This window comes from Homalodisca vitripennis, chromosome 3 (genome assembly GCF_021130785.1).
Source record: "Homalodisca vitripennis isolate AUS2020 chromosome 3, UT_GWSS_2.1, whole genome shotgun sequence".
Lineage (NCBI taxonomy): Eukaryota > Metazoa > Arthropoda > Insecta > Hemiptera > Cicadellidae > Homalodisca > Homalodisca vitripennis.
The window spans coordinates 110,909,902-110,924,597 of NC_060209.1; the positions used below are offsets into that span (position 1 = coordinate 110,909,902).

The window sequence follows — 14,696 nt, forward strand, 5'->3', positions numbered from 1 at the left end:
CGTCCACCACTAGACCTCTGACCCACAATACCGGACTGCAGTCTGCTTCATGGTAGCACTGTGTTGGTATTTATTTGTTATCTTTGTATTTCCGAATTGGATATATGTATTTTCTAAACATATAGAAAGGAAAGTTATTAGGTATACATAATGTTATGTCGACACATCGAAACACACAGAGATAAAAACTAAGGAGCTTAGAATAGGAGATAGCGATAAATTGTCACCAAACTTCTCGCATATTGCTAGCGACAAATGCTAGATCGCCGCAGCTTTGTGGCATTTATTGCAAATACTGCTAGTTACGATAAAACGTCATCATTGTACTTGGCGTAAGGGTTAAATACAGTACTACAGTTGTCTATTTGGTTTGAAAATAGACTAGATAATCGGAAATTTTCGACCGGGAAAAAACCGGTAATTTGAAAAGCGGTTTTAAGTGGCCACCCTGAACTAAACCTAGTATCATAAGAATGCATTTCATTTCTTAATTGAACTTTCTCAGGGTATTTTAGACAAGTACCTTACAAAGTACTTTACAAAACATTAATTCTGAGGTTTCAAAGTAATTCTCTATAATGTTCAGGTTTAGTAGCTTCTGCTATGACTTGCAGCTTTTTTTTGTAACATAAATATTTCTTGTGATAGTGAATCACCACCCCAGACAATTAGACCATAATTAATATTGGTCTAAAACAGCCTAAAGTAAGCCTGTCAGATTGTATCCCTATCTAATTCACCACTAAGGCGCTTCAGAGCAAAAATACTCTTGACAGTTTCCTTTTGAGGCCAATAATATGTTGATTCCAACAAATATTTGGGTCCAGGGTTAATCCCAGACATTCTCGAATATTATTAGATTTTTCTTTTGTGCCAAATGTAAAATTATTTGTTTTTTCTTCATTTAAGACCAGTTGATTTGCAACCAACCAATTTTGAGCTGAATTTTTATTTAATTTTGAATTATCCAATCTTTGGCAGCAACTTAAATGCTTGTTGATGATAGTGGTGTTGTCAGTTTATAAGACTACCTCCAATGGCACATTCTTACCTAGATCTAATCATTATCAGGAAAAGCAATGGTCCGAGGGCAGAGCCCTGTGGCACACCACAAGAGACATCCAGACAAGTGAAATAAAGATTGTTAAAAATGACATACTGTTTACGATCATATAGATAGGATCTGAAAATTTTCAAAGCTTGGATTTTTTACATGATAGTTACTGCAACTTGTTTAGAAGAATCATGAGAAAAGCTATTGAAGGCCTTGCTGAGATCACAGAAGGTGACCACAGCAAGATTCCTTCCCTCAAAGCAATCACCAACAAGCTTAATCAATGCATGTTTGATTGACAGTCCTTTCCTGAAGCCAAATTGACAATTACTCATTAATTTGTTAAGTTCTACATCATGTATCAATTGTTTACCAATAAGAAGTTCTAGAACCTTAGAAAGTGTAGGTAAGATAGCAAGGGACCAATAGTTAATAAAATCATCTTTACTCCCTTTTTGTAAATTGGAAAAAATTTAGTGACTTTTAGAACCTTGGAAAACTTTCCCTGTGTAATGTACATATTAATTAAAATTGTCAAAGGAGATAAAAAAACTAGTTAAAGTATCTTTCAAAGGACTATTAGAGAAACTAGCGATCCTTACTATTTTTGCAAGACATTTGTTTCACTATTACTAGTAAGTCTTTTTCATTAATTAAATTTTAATAAAAAATTATTAAACTGTCAGGAATAGTTTTATTGAACTGATAAGATTGCCAAAATTTACATAAAACAATGAAAGTAATTTATGGTCCATTTTGTACTCCTTATTTATTAAAATTGAGTTAGAATATGTGTATGTAATTTTTAAGAATGTGTACATGCATAAATAATTAATGGTGTCATTAATTGCACTGCCATCTATCGGTAGTGTGTAAGGTGGTAATGCTTTACGTTTTCCTCTTCAGTACTCATTTTTTTTATTCTTTGAATAAAATTGTGAGTGATATAATTTTTCTAAGAATATTAAAATGTATCAAAATGAGGTATTAGGCATACCTTGTAAATAAACTATTTCATAAACAACAAAGTAGTTCATGTAGAAATAGTATATCTGTATTTCTATATGTGCGTCTGATACCTGGCACAACTACTGTTTTTGTTAAAGTTAATTGGTTAACATTATATCTAAATATATAGTTACGAACCTCCCTTAACACTTAAAACATCATGGTATCCGGATGATTTCATTTTAAATGCATTTTATAACCCCACTTTTACTTTATTATTTTAATGTTCCAGTTCTGCACAATAGTTAGAGGCCAAGTGGTGAATAAAAAACTTGATGAGACACAAACTGCAGCCATGGTCAGAGCGGCAGCTAGACCGGCTGATGAACGGAAAAGAAGAATAATGCAACATGTAAGTATTAGCATGAATAATTATGTCACTTTGCACATTAAAAAACATAGACATGATACTTTTAATGTAATAGCAATTACAGTTTCATAATTTGATTTGGTAAACATCAAGTATATACCTTCATAGCCATTGAAAAATCTAAATTCAACATTTTTAGAAGGTCTCACAGCAAAGAATTCTCTTATACTGTAAAATGTTTTAAGCAACCAGCTGTACATACTAATCCTAAACATACGTATAGGTGGAGTTTTATCAAATAGTGATAATTTATTGAAAAAAGTGTATAAGATACAGTTTGTGATTTGACAGTATTTGTTAACACATTAAACCGGAAAAATGGATTTACTCAGTATACTGGCCGTTTTTTTGTGATTTTAAAACATTTTGAAGTTTATAAAGACATTGTTTAAACCTAACATATTATATATCAAATTAAAGAGGAGAATATTTACTTTTAGAAAATATGCCTGTTTATGAAAAAATAATTATTAGAAAAAAATTATGAAGTAAACAAAATTATGGACAAAAATCAAATTTGATAAATTGTTACATTGTATAAACGTTTTATTTTTCAATCACCTAATGTTCTATAAATGTGTTTTTGATATAAAATTAACAGAAAAGAAAGAAAGAATTCATGTTAGTGCATGTAAAATAAAATTGTACAATGCAAACATGCAAATTATTTCCATTGACCATGAGTGAGAAATGGACACAATAGGCTTAGACATAGTTAGCTTGTGTGTGATACAGTCTGAAGCACTGAGGTACACACAGTGCAGTCTCGCAGTCCTTGCACCACCAAGAAGTTTCTATCAATAACCCCCCCCCCCCCCCACCCCCCCCCCCCCCCACCCCCCCCCCCCCCCACCCCCCCCCCCCCCCACCCCCCCCCCCCCCCACCCCCCCCCCCCCCCACCCATAGAGAAGAGGAGTCACACCTAAAGAAGACTCCAAGAAGGACGACCTCGGACCCGACAATGAACTCAAGAAACCACCAAACCATCCAGCTCCTCCTTGAACTCAATACAGTGCCCATTTACAATGTTATTGGTACCTCCCATCAAAATAATACCATTTTTATTCATGGTGAAAACTTCAATTTTTGCACTTTTAAGTATTTCATCATACTTAGTATTAGGTTTTTACCAAGGTTAACTCACTTGCACCACCCTTTGCTCTCATTTCCAACAAATTAGAAACACTCTTTTTCTCTTATCGTTTACACTCTGATTTAATAGAGTGAGTTCTTTGTTTGGACTAATTTATGGTGACCTTTATGTTTGTTTCTTAAACCAAAAGCTTTGCTACCAGGATTTGACAAAACATCTGGTGGGAAAAGAATTCTAGAACTGAAAAGGTATTTTTCAAGGGTATATCAGTATATTGAGACTTTGATAAGGCTTTAGTTCTCTTACTCTTTTTACTTTTTATGACTTTCCACTTTTTACTATTAACCTTTCTTAAATTAAGAGCTAGAGATTTCTCTTTACAAACTACAGCCTGACTGATGGCTTTCAAACTGAGGGGAGACATTACATTTGTGTCTGATTGTCAAATCAAATCAAATCAAATCTGTTTTATTGCTGAGACAATAATTACATTGTATGGCAAATGTCAATTTATTAATAATGATATCCTAACATTTCTGTTATTCATACTATAATACACACACAGAGACACAATCTTTACAATCACACCTCTTTCATTCATCACCAATGCAACCCACTTCGAACAGTGGTGTCAGTCTTCTAATTGGGCGGCCTCCCAGTTGAAAGCCAAAAACTCATTTGCATTATAACATGCTTGAGACACCAAGAAGCATTTTAGACAAGTCTTTGGCATTGGAGTATCTTTGATTGAATTGGGCAGTCTGTTGAGGAACGCCCGCTTGTAAAGGCAGGCGTTCATAAACCACCGTTCTGTGTCTACAAGTTCGGTACTTTACTCTGCCAAGTGTCTCATACATGTGTATGTCTTGGCCTCTGGTTTATTCATACAAAAAATAGTTGTTTCCAATATGTAGAGACATGGCAGAGTCAACAGTTGCAATTTCTTGAAAACTTGCATAAACACCTCTCTGAATTAGATTTTTGCAATGATTCGAATTGCTTTTTTTTTTTTTGGAGCCTGAAAGCTCTTTGGGACTGAGTGTTAGCGCAATATCCCCAAAGGATCACTCCATAGCGTAGGTGGGGGTATTGTAACTACTGTAGCATAACATGAGCAATATAAGCAATTTTACTCACGAGAACTGTCGCAAGTACTTACTACAGTTCTATCGCTGGTTCTTCCGGGAATGAAGACGAAGTCTGTTCACACACGACAGTGATGTCTCGGCAATGTTTATAATTGAAATTTTAATAGCCGACACTGTTCTCCAGTTCTTGTAACCAACTGTCCTGCACTGGTTGCGGCTGCGCTCACGAGAGCTCTTGCGCCTGTTTAGACTAGCGACGTTTAGTTGGACGCAAAGCTTCCGCTATTTTTGCCTGTGTAAACACAGTTCAGTCGTAATTTGGATATGACCGTGATATCAAAACATAACACCACTTCCTTTGTTTAAACCTATATAATTTGATGACATTTGGAGCGTGTGTGAGGACATTAAACGTTTCTCCTGCCGCTCAACTCTCAGCTCTGTCAAATTACGGCTTGATTTTATAAGTTCTTAGAGACGGAAAACTTATTTTTAAAATTTTCCCGGTCCGTTAAATTTCCGGTTTCCCGGTCCGGTGGCCACCCTGAGTATATTGTGGTCAACGCAGTCAAATGCTTTGGACAGATCCAGGAACACACTCGTGTGGTTCCAACATTCAATCCCCTCTACAATCATATCCACAAGACCAACAACTGCGTTGTTTGCCGATTTACCCTTTCTGAACCCAAACTGTTCATTTGAGAGTTGATTGTATTTGTCCAAAAAGTGCAGCATTCTTATAAGAAAAATCTTTTCAAAAATTTTGCTGAATACTAGCAAAATTGAGACAGGTCGGTAGTTATTTATAGAAGCTGGGTCATCTTTCTTAAAAATTGTAATGACTTTTGCAATTTTAAGGAGAGAGGGAAATACTCCTGTTTGGAATGAATAATTTACTAATTCAGTTAAGGGTCTCACTAAATGCTTGTAGCATTTTTTAATGAGCCACGGGGACATCAGATTGAGCTGCTGGATAATTAGGTGAAGATCATCCTCAACAACAGGCGGCAACAACATTGATGCTGCTGGGCTCTGCCTTCGCAAGGGACATACTTTAGGGTCAGATGACCGAGGACTTTGCCCGTCAGCATCGGATGTGAAAAATTCGTTAAACCGACTGGCAATCTAAGTCTCATCCTCAACAAGCCTATCCCCAAATTTAATTTTGATTTGTTTGTGTGCATTTGTTTTATTGTTTATGATTAATTAAGAGTGTCGGTAAACAATTTAAACTGTTGGTCTACAGGTTGAGATGAATTTAGAAATTTTCATCTTTCTTTAGAAAGGGAAGCGTTAAGGTGAGCGATGTTTTCTGGCCTTATGTCTATTATTGTTTGTTTAATTTTGGGCTCCCTTATAAGTTGTATCCTACTAACGACGGCCTCTTAGCCATAATGGTCAGATATAGCTGTATTCACCACAGACACTGTGACACTTGGGTGATTGGTGATTAACATCGATTACAGTTTTTGTTGTAGCTGTCACTCTCGTTGGAGATTTGACTAACAAATCAAGCTCAAATGACCTAAGTAAATCGACCAATCGAATTGTTGCATGGCGAAGTGTTGTCCAACTTGGTCGATGTTGAAATCCCCCATAATGACAAAATGCTGATGTCAGTAACTATTCGAATTTTGAAAAGGAGGTGTCTTCGTTTCCACTGAGAGACCTGTAAATTCCGATCACGAAGAATTTTAATGTTTTTGTTTGAAGTTTGATACCAACTGCTTCGAAATCTTTTTCAATTGAATTCTTGATCGGAAAGGGGGCAGACGAGAAATTTTGTTTCAGAAAAATGGCAACTCCTCCTCCTCTGGAGTGGGATCGGCAATATGCGGAAGCCAATTTATAATTTGGAATTTAGCACAGTACAACGTTGTCCTTGTTGAAACCGTTTTCCGTTATTACAAAAAGAGGAGGTGATGGAGGCGGTGGGGGTGGCAATGAAGATTTTTGTAGTGATGGCGGAGGTGGTGATGGTGACCGGCCAGCAGTGACTAAGCTAGCCTTCTTCAGGCCGACCACCACCAGTTCGGCAAGAAGCCACTTTCCCCTCATAGTCAGGTGCTGGCCATGGCGAGTGAAGTGTCGCCTCCCGATGGTGTTGAAGTCCAGCAGCACAGACCCCTTACACCTGATACACAGCTCCCTTATGTAGTTGTTAACACAAGTTGTCTCTTAATAAGGTGGGAGGGGGAGAGGTTGTGGCGATAAGGCACTGTTGATACCAAGCTTTACGGGTGCGCATGGTGATCTGGTTTTCCAATTGCTGGTAGATGACCGACTGGCTCCGATGTCATTCGCTCCGGCAATCAAAACGCTACAGCTTCCCGGGGGAGGAGGTTGACTCCCCTCAACCCCACCCAACAGTCCGGTTCCAGGCTTTTCTTCTTTTTTTTCCACTCTGGTGAACTCATTTTCACTACCTCTGCACAAATCTTCCAGCGCCTCATAGCTATTTGAAACTACTATATTAAATCTAGGGATTTCTTGAACTAAATTTTTATTTTCCTCCTCTAGACATCTTATTAAGGCAATCATTTTTTAAATTTCTTATCTAAGAGTTGAAAATTTACGGTAGGGTCACTTTAGATCTTGTATTTCTTTTTCAAGGTCGGCTATTTTCTTAGACTGCACTATAATATTTTTCTGAGATGCCAGGGAGTTCCTCGGTTTGAGCTGATGCATTTATATAGTTTGTGTAAGATTTTTTATGAGGTGTCACCGATGTTGATGATGTAAATATTGCATCCGTGAATTGTAACAGTTGTTGGTCCGATTCAATAGTGATCGAGGATAACTTTAACCTCGGTCTTAAACTTGGCGACTTCTGCTTTCAACCTTGCGTTTTCTACTAATAATGTGGTGTTAAAGGCGACGCAGACGGCGGCATGATGTCGGGGCCAGGCGTGGAGAAGGCAGGAGCGCGGGACGCGGGCGGTACAGCAGAGTCGGGTGGTGGTGTGGGGGGTGCGAGTGACACAGCAGTCGCAGGCTGCTGCAGCGGTGATGACAGTGTACGCATGGTCACTGGATGCACGCCGCTGTGTTTATCGTTGCACACAGTCACTTTAGTCATGTTTACATCTGATTTTATTTATTCGCCACAATTACGGCCTATACATTGCCAAGAACTTTCTCCAGATTTTAATACTCTGTGCAGCCTGTATTTGTAACTGTTGAATAATATACATGGTGTGCCAGTTCTGGTTTTTTCTATTGAAAACATCGTCCAGTCGTAAAATAAATATATAGACTTATCTTTAATAAAGTGTTTACAAATAAATAATATAAAATTTTAACAATATAACAAATAGATAAAATATGAATGGTAAAACAACGGGGTTAAAATTTTATAAATTAAAATTAAGAAATGGAGCGATAAAAATATATCTCCTTGACTGAGAATCGAACCGGGTAACTCAGGTATAGACTACTATACTGACTGTGCTACAGCCACAGGACGGTAGTAACTGTCCAGTCAATTCAAACAGTGCGGTGCTCCGTAATAGATGAAAGAACCAGGGAAAGAACACTATTTGTAAGCAAGTTTAACCTTTAAAATTGTGGTTACGAACTTTATATCAGTTGCTTACTTACAAGACAAATATAGTTTAGTCCTCATGCACATTCCACTTGCAATATAAATAAAATAAATGTTCCGAGCGTGGCAACTGTCAATAATAATCGAAAACCTTTTTAAATTTGTAATAAATTACGGACTAGCATGTTTACCGTGTAGGACCAGGCCTACCAACCTCATGTCGTGCAAGACAGTTTTGTTTTTTACAGCGAACTGAAAAGAAATTGTATCCACTAGTGCTCAATTTAGACCAGAGCCCAGAATGGTTTAGGTTAGCGTCATCCAAGGAATCCAAATGATAAGGATTTATTTACAATAATTACAAACAACAGACTCCAGTGTGAGTTAACTAAATTCTTACTAAACACAATATTCAAATACAAAATGAGGGGACAGCACAGAGACAACCCAATGTGCCCGAATGCAAATCAACTAGTTCTAAGTAATTGGATAGCAGTTTGGTTTTTGTTATTATTTTTAACTGACTAATGTAAGATGGCCTTTATAAAATCATTAATTCCTTAGTTCCTAACTCTCTGAGTTGCTTTTATTTGTGTACTAATATAAGCTGGAACAACAATTAAATATATAATTATAAAACTTCCCTATATCAGATAGTTGTATATAGGAAATGGTGAGTAGGTAAGAGAGGATTGCAGTAAATTTACAAAATAGTGTCATGGCATAGCCTTGGGGGCTCTATGCTACCCTCAATCCATCAGTTTAATTTTTTTTAACCTCTAGCTCCGTCTTGAGTGCACACATACATTCAAGTGTCAATACCCAACTTGGGAAGGATAGGTTAAGGAATAGGAACTAGTTCAACAACAAATAAACCAGAGACCGTGTTTTTTGTGTTTTAAGGTGATTAAAAGAAGTACCGGTTGTTAAATGAGTTATAATTTTGAGCCTTTATTTTTTTTATCGTCAATATAATATTGTGATATTTTTTTATAGAGACATATCTCATAACCTAGAAAACTAATGATACATTAGTAGCCATTATCAGTTAACATACAGCATCTTATCCGTAACGATCGAGCACATACAACATAGAGAGGTCAAGGTGAGTGGCAAGTGAGGTTGACTGTTGTGTAGATTCCACAACCTAATTGCTGCCACTGAGCCTAGGGGCAAGTGTCAGGCTCATGTTTACAGTATTGTCTTGTTCTAAGGACAGTAAAATAAGAATACACAGTAATATCTCAATACATACCATCTACATTAAGAAATGGCCTCCACCCCAAAGCAGAACTTTGGTAGAATCCATACCACAATTCTAGTCCATTTCCTAGACTAATTATCTGATTTTTGGGAGGTGTGAAGAAAGATCTCCCTACTGGTGTGAAACTGGAACAAATGCAAATTTAAATTACTTGATGTTAATTTGAAAGTATATGATATAAGACAAATAAAAATTACGTTTCATTAATTTTCAATCACCTATAAATCTAAATCTGATCCTTTTTACATATATTCTTTTTTGTTTTTTACATTTCTTAACCAGGGTGGTCACTCAAAGCCTCTTTTCAAATTCCCAGTTTTTCCAGCTGAAAATTTCCGATTCTCTACACTATTTTCAAACAAAATAAGTAACGTTAATACTGTATTTAACCCTTACACAGAGTACAACTATGATAGTCGGCATCAGCTGTATTTGCAAGAAATGCTACAAAGCTGCAGTGCTAGCAAATTTTGTTGCTGGCGATATGTGAGAACTTCGGTGATGATTTATCGCTATAAGAGAATCTGCACAACTAATATAGCATAATGTGGATAAAAGAAGCATTTTACTCACGAGAATGCTACATCGCTGTTTGTTCCAGGAGTCAATATGAAGTCTGTTCACACACGGCTGTAATGTCTCGGCAATTTTTATAATTGTAATTTTAATAGCTGACACTGTCCTCCAGTTCTTGCGACACTGGTTGCGACAGTGCTTGCGAGAGCTCTTGCACCCATTAACACACCATTTTGACAGTCAGACTGAATCGCCCCCAATTCTTGAAATAAATCTTTCTCCTGCCGCTCAGCCCTCGGCTCATTCTGTCATTGCTGTGCAACATGTCAGATACAAACGCGCCCTTATTGGCGTTACTTGTTGTAGCTTATCCACTACTTTCTTCTCCAAAATTTATCTTATCAGGCCTGGTAAAAATACAAATTAAATTCTAGTGTACTCAAAAACCAATGTTGCACTTCTTATCAAGCCGTCAAACATATTATATTATTCAACAAACTGAACTATTCAGCCTGTTTATAGGGTGAATACTGTGCATTTTAGGCCTGTGTTATCTATCTAACACACATCTTGTCAAAATACTATTTTCACTCAAGAATAAGTATGGACAACTTCGTCTGGAGACCCCACATCGACTTTTGAACAATACTTAAAATAGGAAAAACTCGTTTGTATAATTGTCAATTGTGTCACTACCACTCTGTCCCTTAATGCATACTTTTCCTTTAGTGCTGGATTCCGGAACAATCAGTTAGCCGATTCAAGCAATTCATTATTTCATTGTTTTTTTTCTTTTTTTTTTAGGATGGGCTTGCCACGCCACAGGAGTAGAACTAACCAAGATAAACTTCACTACACTAATGGAGGCAACCCTCAGATGAAGCTCACAAACATATGTCGATCTTAATTCATAATTTTACAAACTATGACACATAAAATACAATGTTTCGAGATTAATAAGTTCTTGATCCCACGAGCTGTCAAATTATATCTTGGAATTATATTATTTTTATTTTATAAGTTCTTGGAGATGGAAAATTGTTTTCAAATTTTCCCAGTTCTCAGAACGATTCCCGCCCGATTCTCTAGTCCAGAGGTTCTCAAAGAGTGGGGCACGACCCCCAAGGGGGGCACAATGAAGCTTTCAGGGGGGCGCAATGAAGGTCCAGGGTTGGCCAATGCATGCTTGAAAAATTTATTTAATTTATTTACAAAAATAATACAGCAAACTTTAACAAAAATTTTAGCAAGTGTACATATAATGTTTCGTCATCGTTGTAATAGTGCCGAATATTTTATTTTTCTCATTTTATCGGCAGTAAGATACTGTGAGTGTACACAGACATGTTTTCAGAACAGTGCTGGAGATGACTCGTGGTAGCGTCTGGTTGTTGTGGTTTTCCAATAACTTGTGAAGTCTTACCGCTCGGTAGTGTTACTGATTTTTTGTATCACTGAACGATGGCAAGTGTCCGGAAAAATCCTGTTCCCTTTACAATCCATCCATCGTCAAAAACAATCTTTAAAAGATGTGTATATATTTACACCAAAATGAAAAGATTTCTTGTAACGTAACAAGTGGTGGAAGTGGAGACGCATCCGTGAAGGCAGGTAAGAGTAACACTAACAGTAAAAGTAACAGTCAAGGGCAAAATGAGAGCACGGCCGACATGGCAAGTGTAATCACTCGTTTTCCAAGTCTAAGTTGACCAAATGTAGCCAAAGTGCGCAAGTATTACGACCATTATTTATCACTAGGTTTTACAAAAACAATCACAATTGGCCAAGAACGATCCCAGAGTGTAATCTGTATAGCTGTCCTGACCTCTGGGCAGCATGAAACCTAACAAAATAAAAAGACATCTTGAGACTAAACATGGAAATATCGCAGAGTTTTTTTATTGAAAACTTAACAGTGTTAAATTTACAAAAAATGCTTTTTCCAACATAACAACTGACCTTCAAAGACTTTGATGAAAGACATAAGATTTTTCACAGAATCACTCAGAAGAACAGACGTACACAATTGGAGAAGACATGATACTACCAGGAACAATTGATATAGTTTCAACTGTGTTTAGAGAATCTATAGGTCAACAGTTAAAATCCATACCAATGTCAAATGATACAGTATAAAGACGTTTAGCTGACATTTCGGAAGATATTCACGTGCAATTGATGGAAAAGGTGAAAAATTCTCATTTTGCCATACAAGTTGATGAAGCTACCGAACTTCATAGAGTTGCTTATTTAATATGTTGTGTAAGATTCGTCCATGGTGATGCGATGCGGAAAGGGTTGCTATTTTGTGAGACGTTTTCAGCCGATACCACTGGTAAAACCATTTTCCGAATAATTGTTACATTTCGGCAGGATATTGACATACCTTGGAAAAAATGTACCGGAATTTGCAAATATGGAGCTAGGGCTATGTTAGGAAAGTACACTGAGTTTTGAGGGTTGACCAAAAAGGTACGATATCAGAAGTGCGATAAACACACTACATAATTCACAGAGAGGCTTTATCAGCAAAAGGTATGACCTCGGAACTTAATGTAATTTTACACGTGGTCGTTAAAACATTCCATGTCATTAAAGAGCAGCCTTTATAGTCTCGAGTTTTTAAGATCCTCTGTGAAGATACGGTCTCAAAACATACAGCTTTACTGTTTCATACTAAAGAGCTTGAAAAGATTGGGAACAAGAACCATGATCATTGGCCAAGGACAAGTGTAACCGAGGTCAACATTGAGTGGTATTCTTGAATTACTTTTTGTGCTATTGTGCGATCCTCCTAAGATTCAAGAATTGGAGAAATTGGATATGTGATGATTTTGTTTGAATCATACTTTGGTTAAAAGAGCTATTCGGATTTAAGAACCAGTTATCAATATTTTATAAGTTTCAGAATTGGATTCGAGATTAGGAAATCCTGGATTTCCCCTTAACTAATCTCTATTAAATACGAAAATGATTTTGCATTTAGAGTTAGTTTCTACAGACTGTCATCCATGTGTGTAACCTTTCCTTAAATTGTAAAAACTGATCGCATAAATTAAATATGAACTTACTTCATTGCTGCAGGACTTCGCAAAACAATATCCAATACTTGAGCTGCTTCTTGGGGAAAATCCATTCTCTGACTGAAATATTTTGAAATCTGTGACATGTCAACATAGTTTGTAAATTTTATTGTTACATCGAATTCCTTTGGTTCTTTTCTTTCAGGATCACTTACTGAGACTGTGTCTCGGATCTGTAAAAACACAAATACTTAAAAAAATACAAGTTATAAAAAGAACACTTTATATGTTGTAATTTATATTAGAGGAACTGGCATGCTTCAAAGTTTGATCCTTAATCTCTTTAACCTTTTTTCTATTTTTAGTACTATGAATTGTCTCATAAAATCTTCACCTTTTCTCATGGGACACCCTGTGTGTATGAAATAGGTAATTTTAGGTGTGTCATTTCAGGATCCAACACAGTTGGTGGGGATGCGACATCCGTTGGGAACGTACATTACAACCTACGTTGGAAACAACATATTTTCCACGACAAATACATTGACAACAAAATAGTTACTATCAAAAACGTGAGTGGGGTTTCCACACAAAACCTCTCTTCAAATTTCGGTTTCTTTCTGGTCAAAAATTTAAGATTTTCTAGTTAATCTTCAAACCAAAGAAACCATTGTAATATTGTATTTAACCCTTAAGCCAAGTGCAATGGTGACGGTTTATCATCACCCGCTGTATTTGTAGGAAATCCACTGAGGGTTGGTGGTCAAGCATATTTCATGGGTAGTGATAGGTGAAAACTTTTGTGAAAATTCATCGCTACAACCTATTTTAAGGTCCTTAGTTTTCCCTGAGTCCTTCAATGTGTCGACTTAACATTCAAGTAAACCTCAAACTTTTCCTTTCTGTAATGTTAGGAAAATATATATATTCAATTAAGAACAATTACCAACACAGAGTTACCGAACTTTAGGTATGAGACTACAGTTTGCCAGTACAAAAGGTTGATTCGGTACAACCAACAAATAAACCAAATACCAAATAGAGTTTAATCTGAACTCTACTTTTAACCTTGTTTGACCCTTTGGAAAAACAAGCCTAATAATAGCTACTTCAAAGTAATTTGCAGATATTCAGATAAATGAATATATTTTTAAAATTACAAGTCATATCCTTTACTTCTGCTTTTAGATCATACAGATGATAGCTTGTAAAATGATATTCCAAGATATATTCTATTTGTGTAAAAATATATGGATATATTTATAGAGAATCTATTTATACAACTATCTATTTACAATTAATTTTCCATTTCCTTAAATCCTTCCGATCGAATAACTGGTCTAATAACTACAATGCGTTTTTGGTACTACTGGGTAAAATGTAATAAAAACAATATTAATACATGTCATACACTGTAAAGCTTATCAAAGTAACGGTTTTACTAAAGTTAATAAGTGTAAAAGGCTAAAGTAAATTAAATGGACTTTTATGACAATAACCACTTAGAAGTAAATCAAGGTGGGATGGCAAGACTGGGTAATTAACACTTTCAATTCCCCAGTAATTCTATAAACTATCCAATTGTTTAAATCAAGCAAACAATATACTTTTCATTTATTTTATTCATTCTTAGAACACAAGAAATAAAATTAACCATAATTACAGATCATAATAAATGTTTTGGGAAACAACCAATTACATTGGTATGAAACTTTAAAAATATATCCCAGATCAA

General features: G+C 36.2%; 2 protein-coding genes across 2 annotated transcripts in view; one reads left to right on the forward strand and one right to left on the reverse strand.

Moving 5' to 3' along the window:
- The window catches only part of LOC124357303 (protein argonaute-1-like), a 39,532-nt gene extending 37,013 nt beyond the window's left edge, over positions 1 to 2,519 (forward strand). The window contains exon 4 of the mRNA XM_046808965.1: positions 2,295 to 2,519. Coding sequence (XP_046664921.1) covers positions 2,295 to 2,504 — 210 coding nt within the window. The 3' untranslated portion in view covers positions 2,505 to 2,519. The remainder of the gene's footprint in view (positions 1 to 2,294) is intronic.
- Positions 1 to 14,696, reverse strand: part of LOC124358318 (protein argonaute-2-like) — a 206,365-nt gene that overhangs the window by 75,010 nt on the left and 116,659 nt on the right. The window contains exons 12-16 of the mRNA XM_046810617.1: positions 13,010 to 13,194; positions 9,404 to 9,547; positions 7,500 to 7,658; positions 6,896 to 7,042; positions 6,487 to 6,748 (exon numbers count right to left, since the gene is read on the reverse strand). Coding sequence (XP_046666573.1) covers positions 6,487 to 6,748; positions 6,896 to 7,042; positions 7,500 to 7,658; positions 9,404 to 9,547; positions 13,010 to 13,194 — 897 coding nt within the window. The remainder of the gene's footprint in view (positions 1 to 6,486; positions 6,749 to 6,895; positions 7,043 to 7,499; positions 7,659 to 9,403; positions 9,548 to 13,009; positions 13,195 to 14,696) is intronic.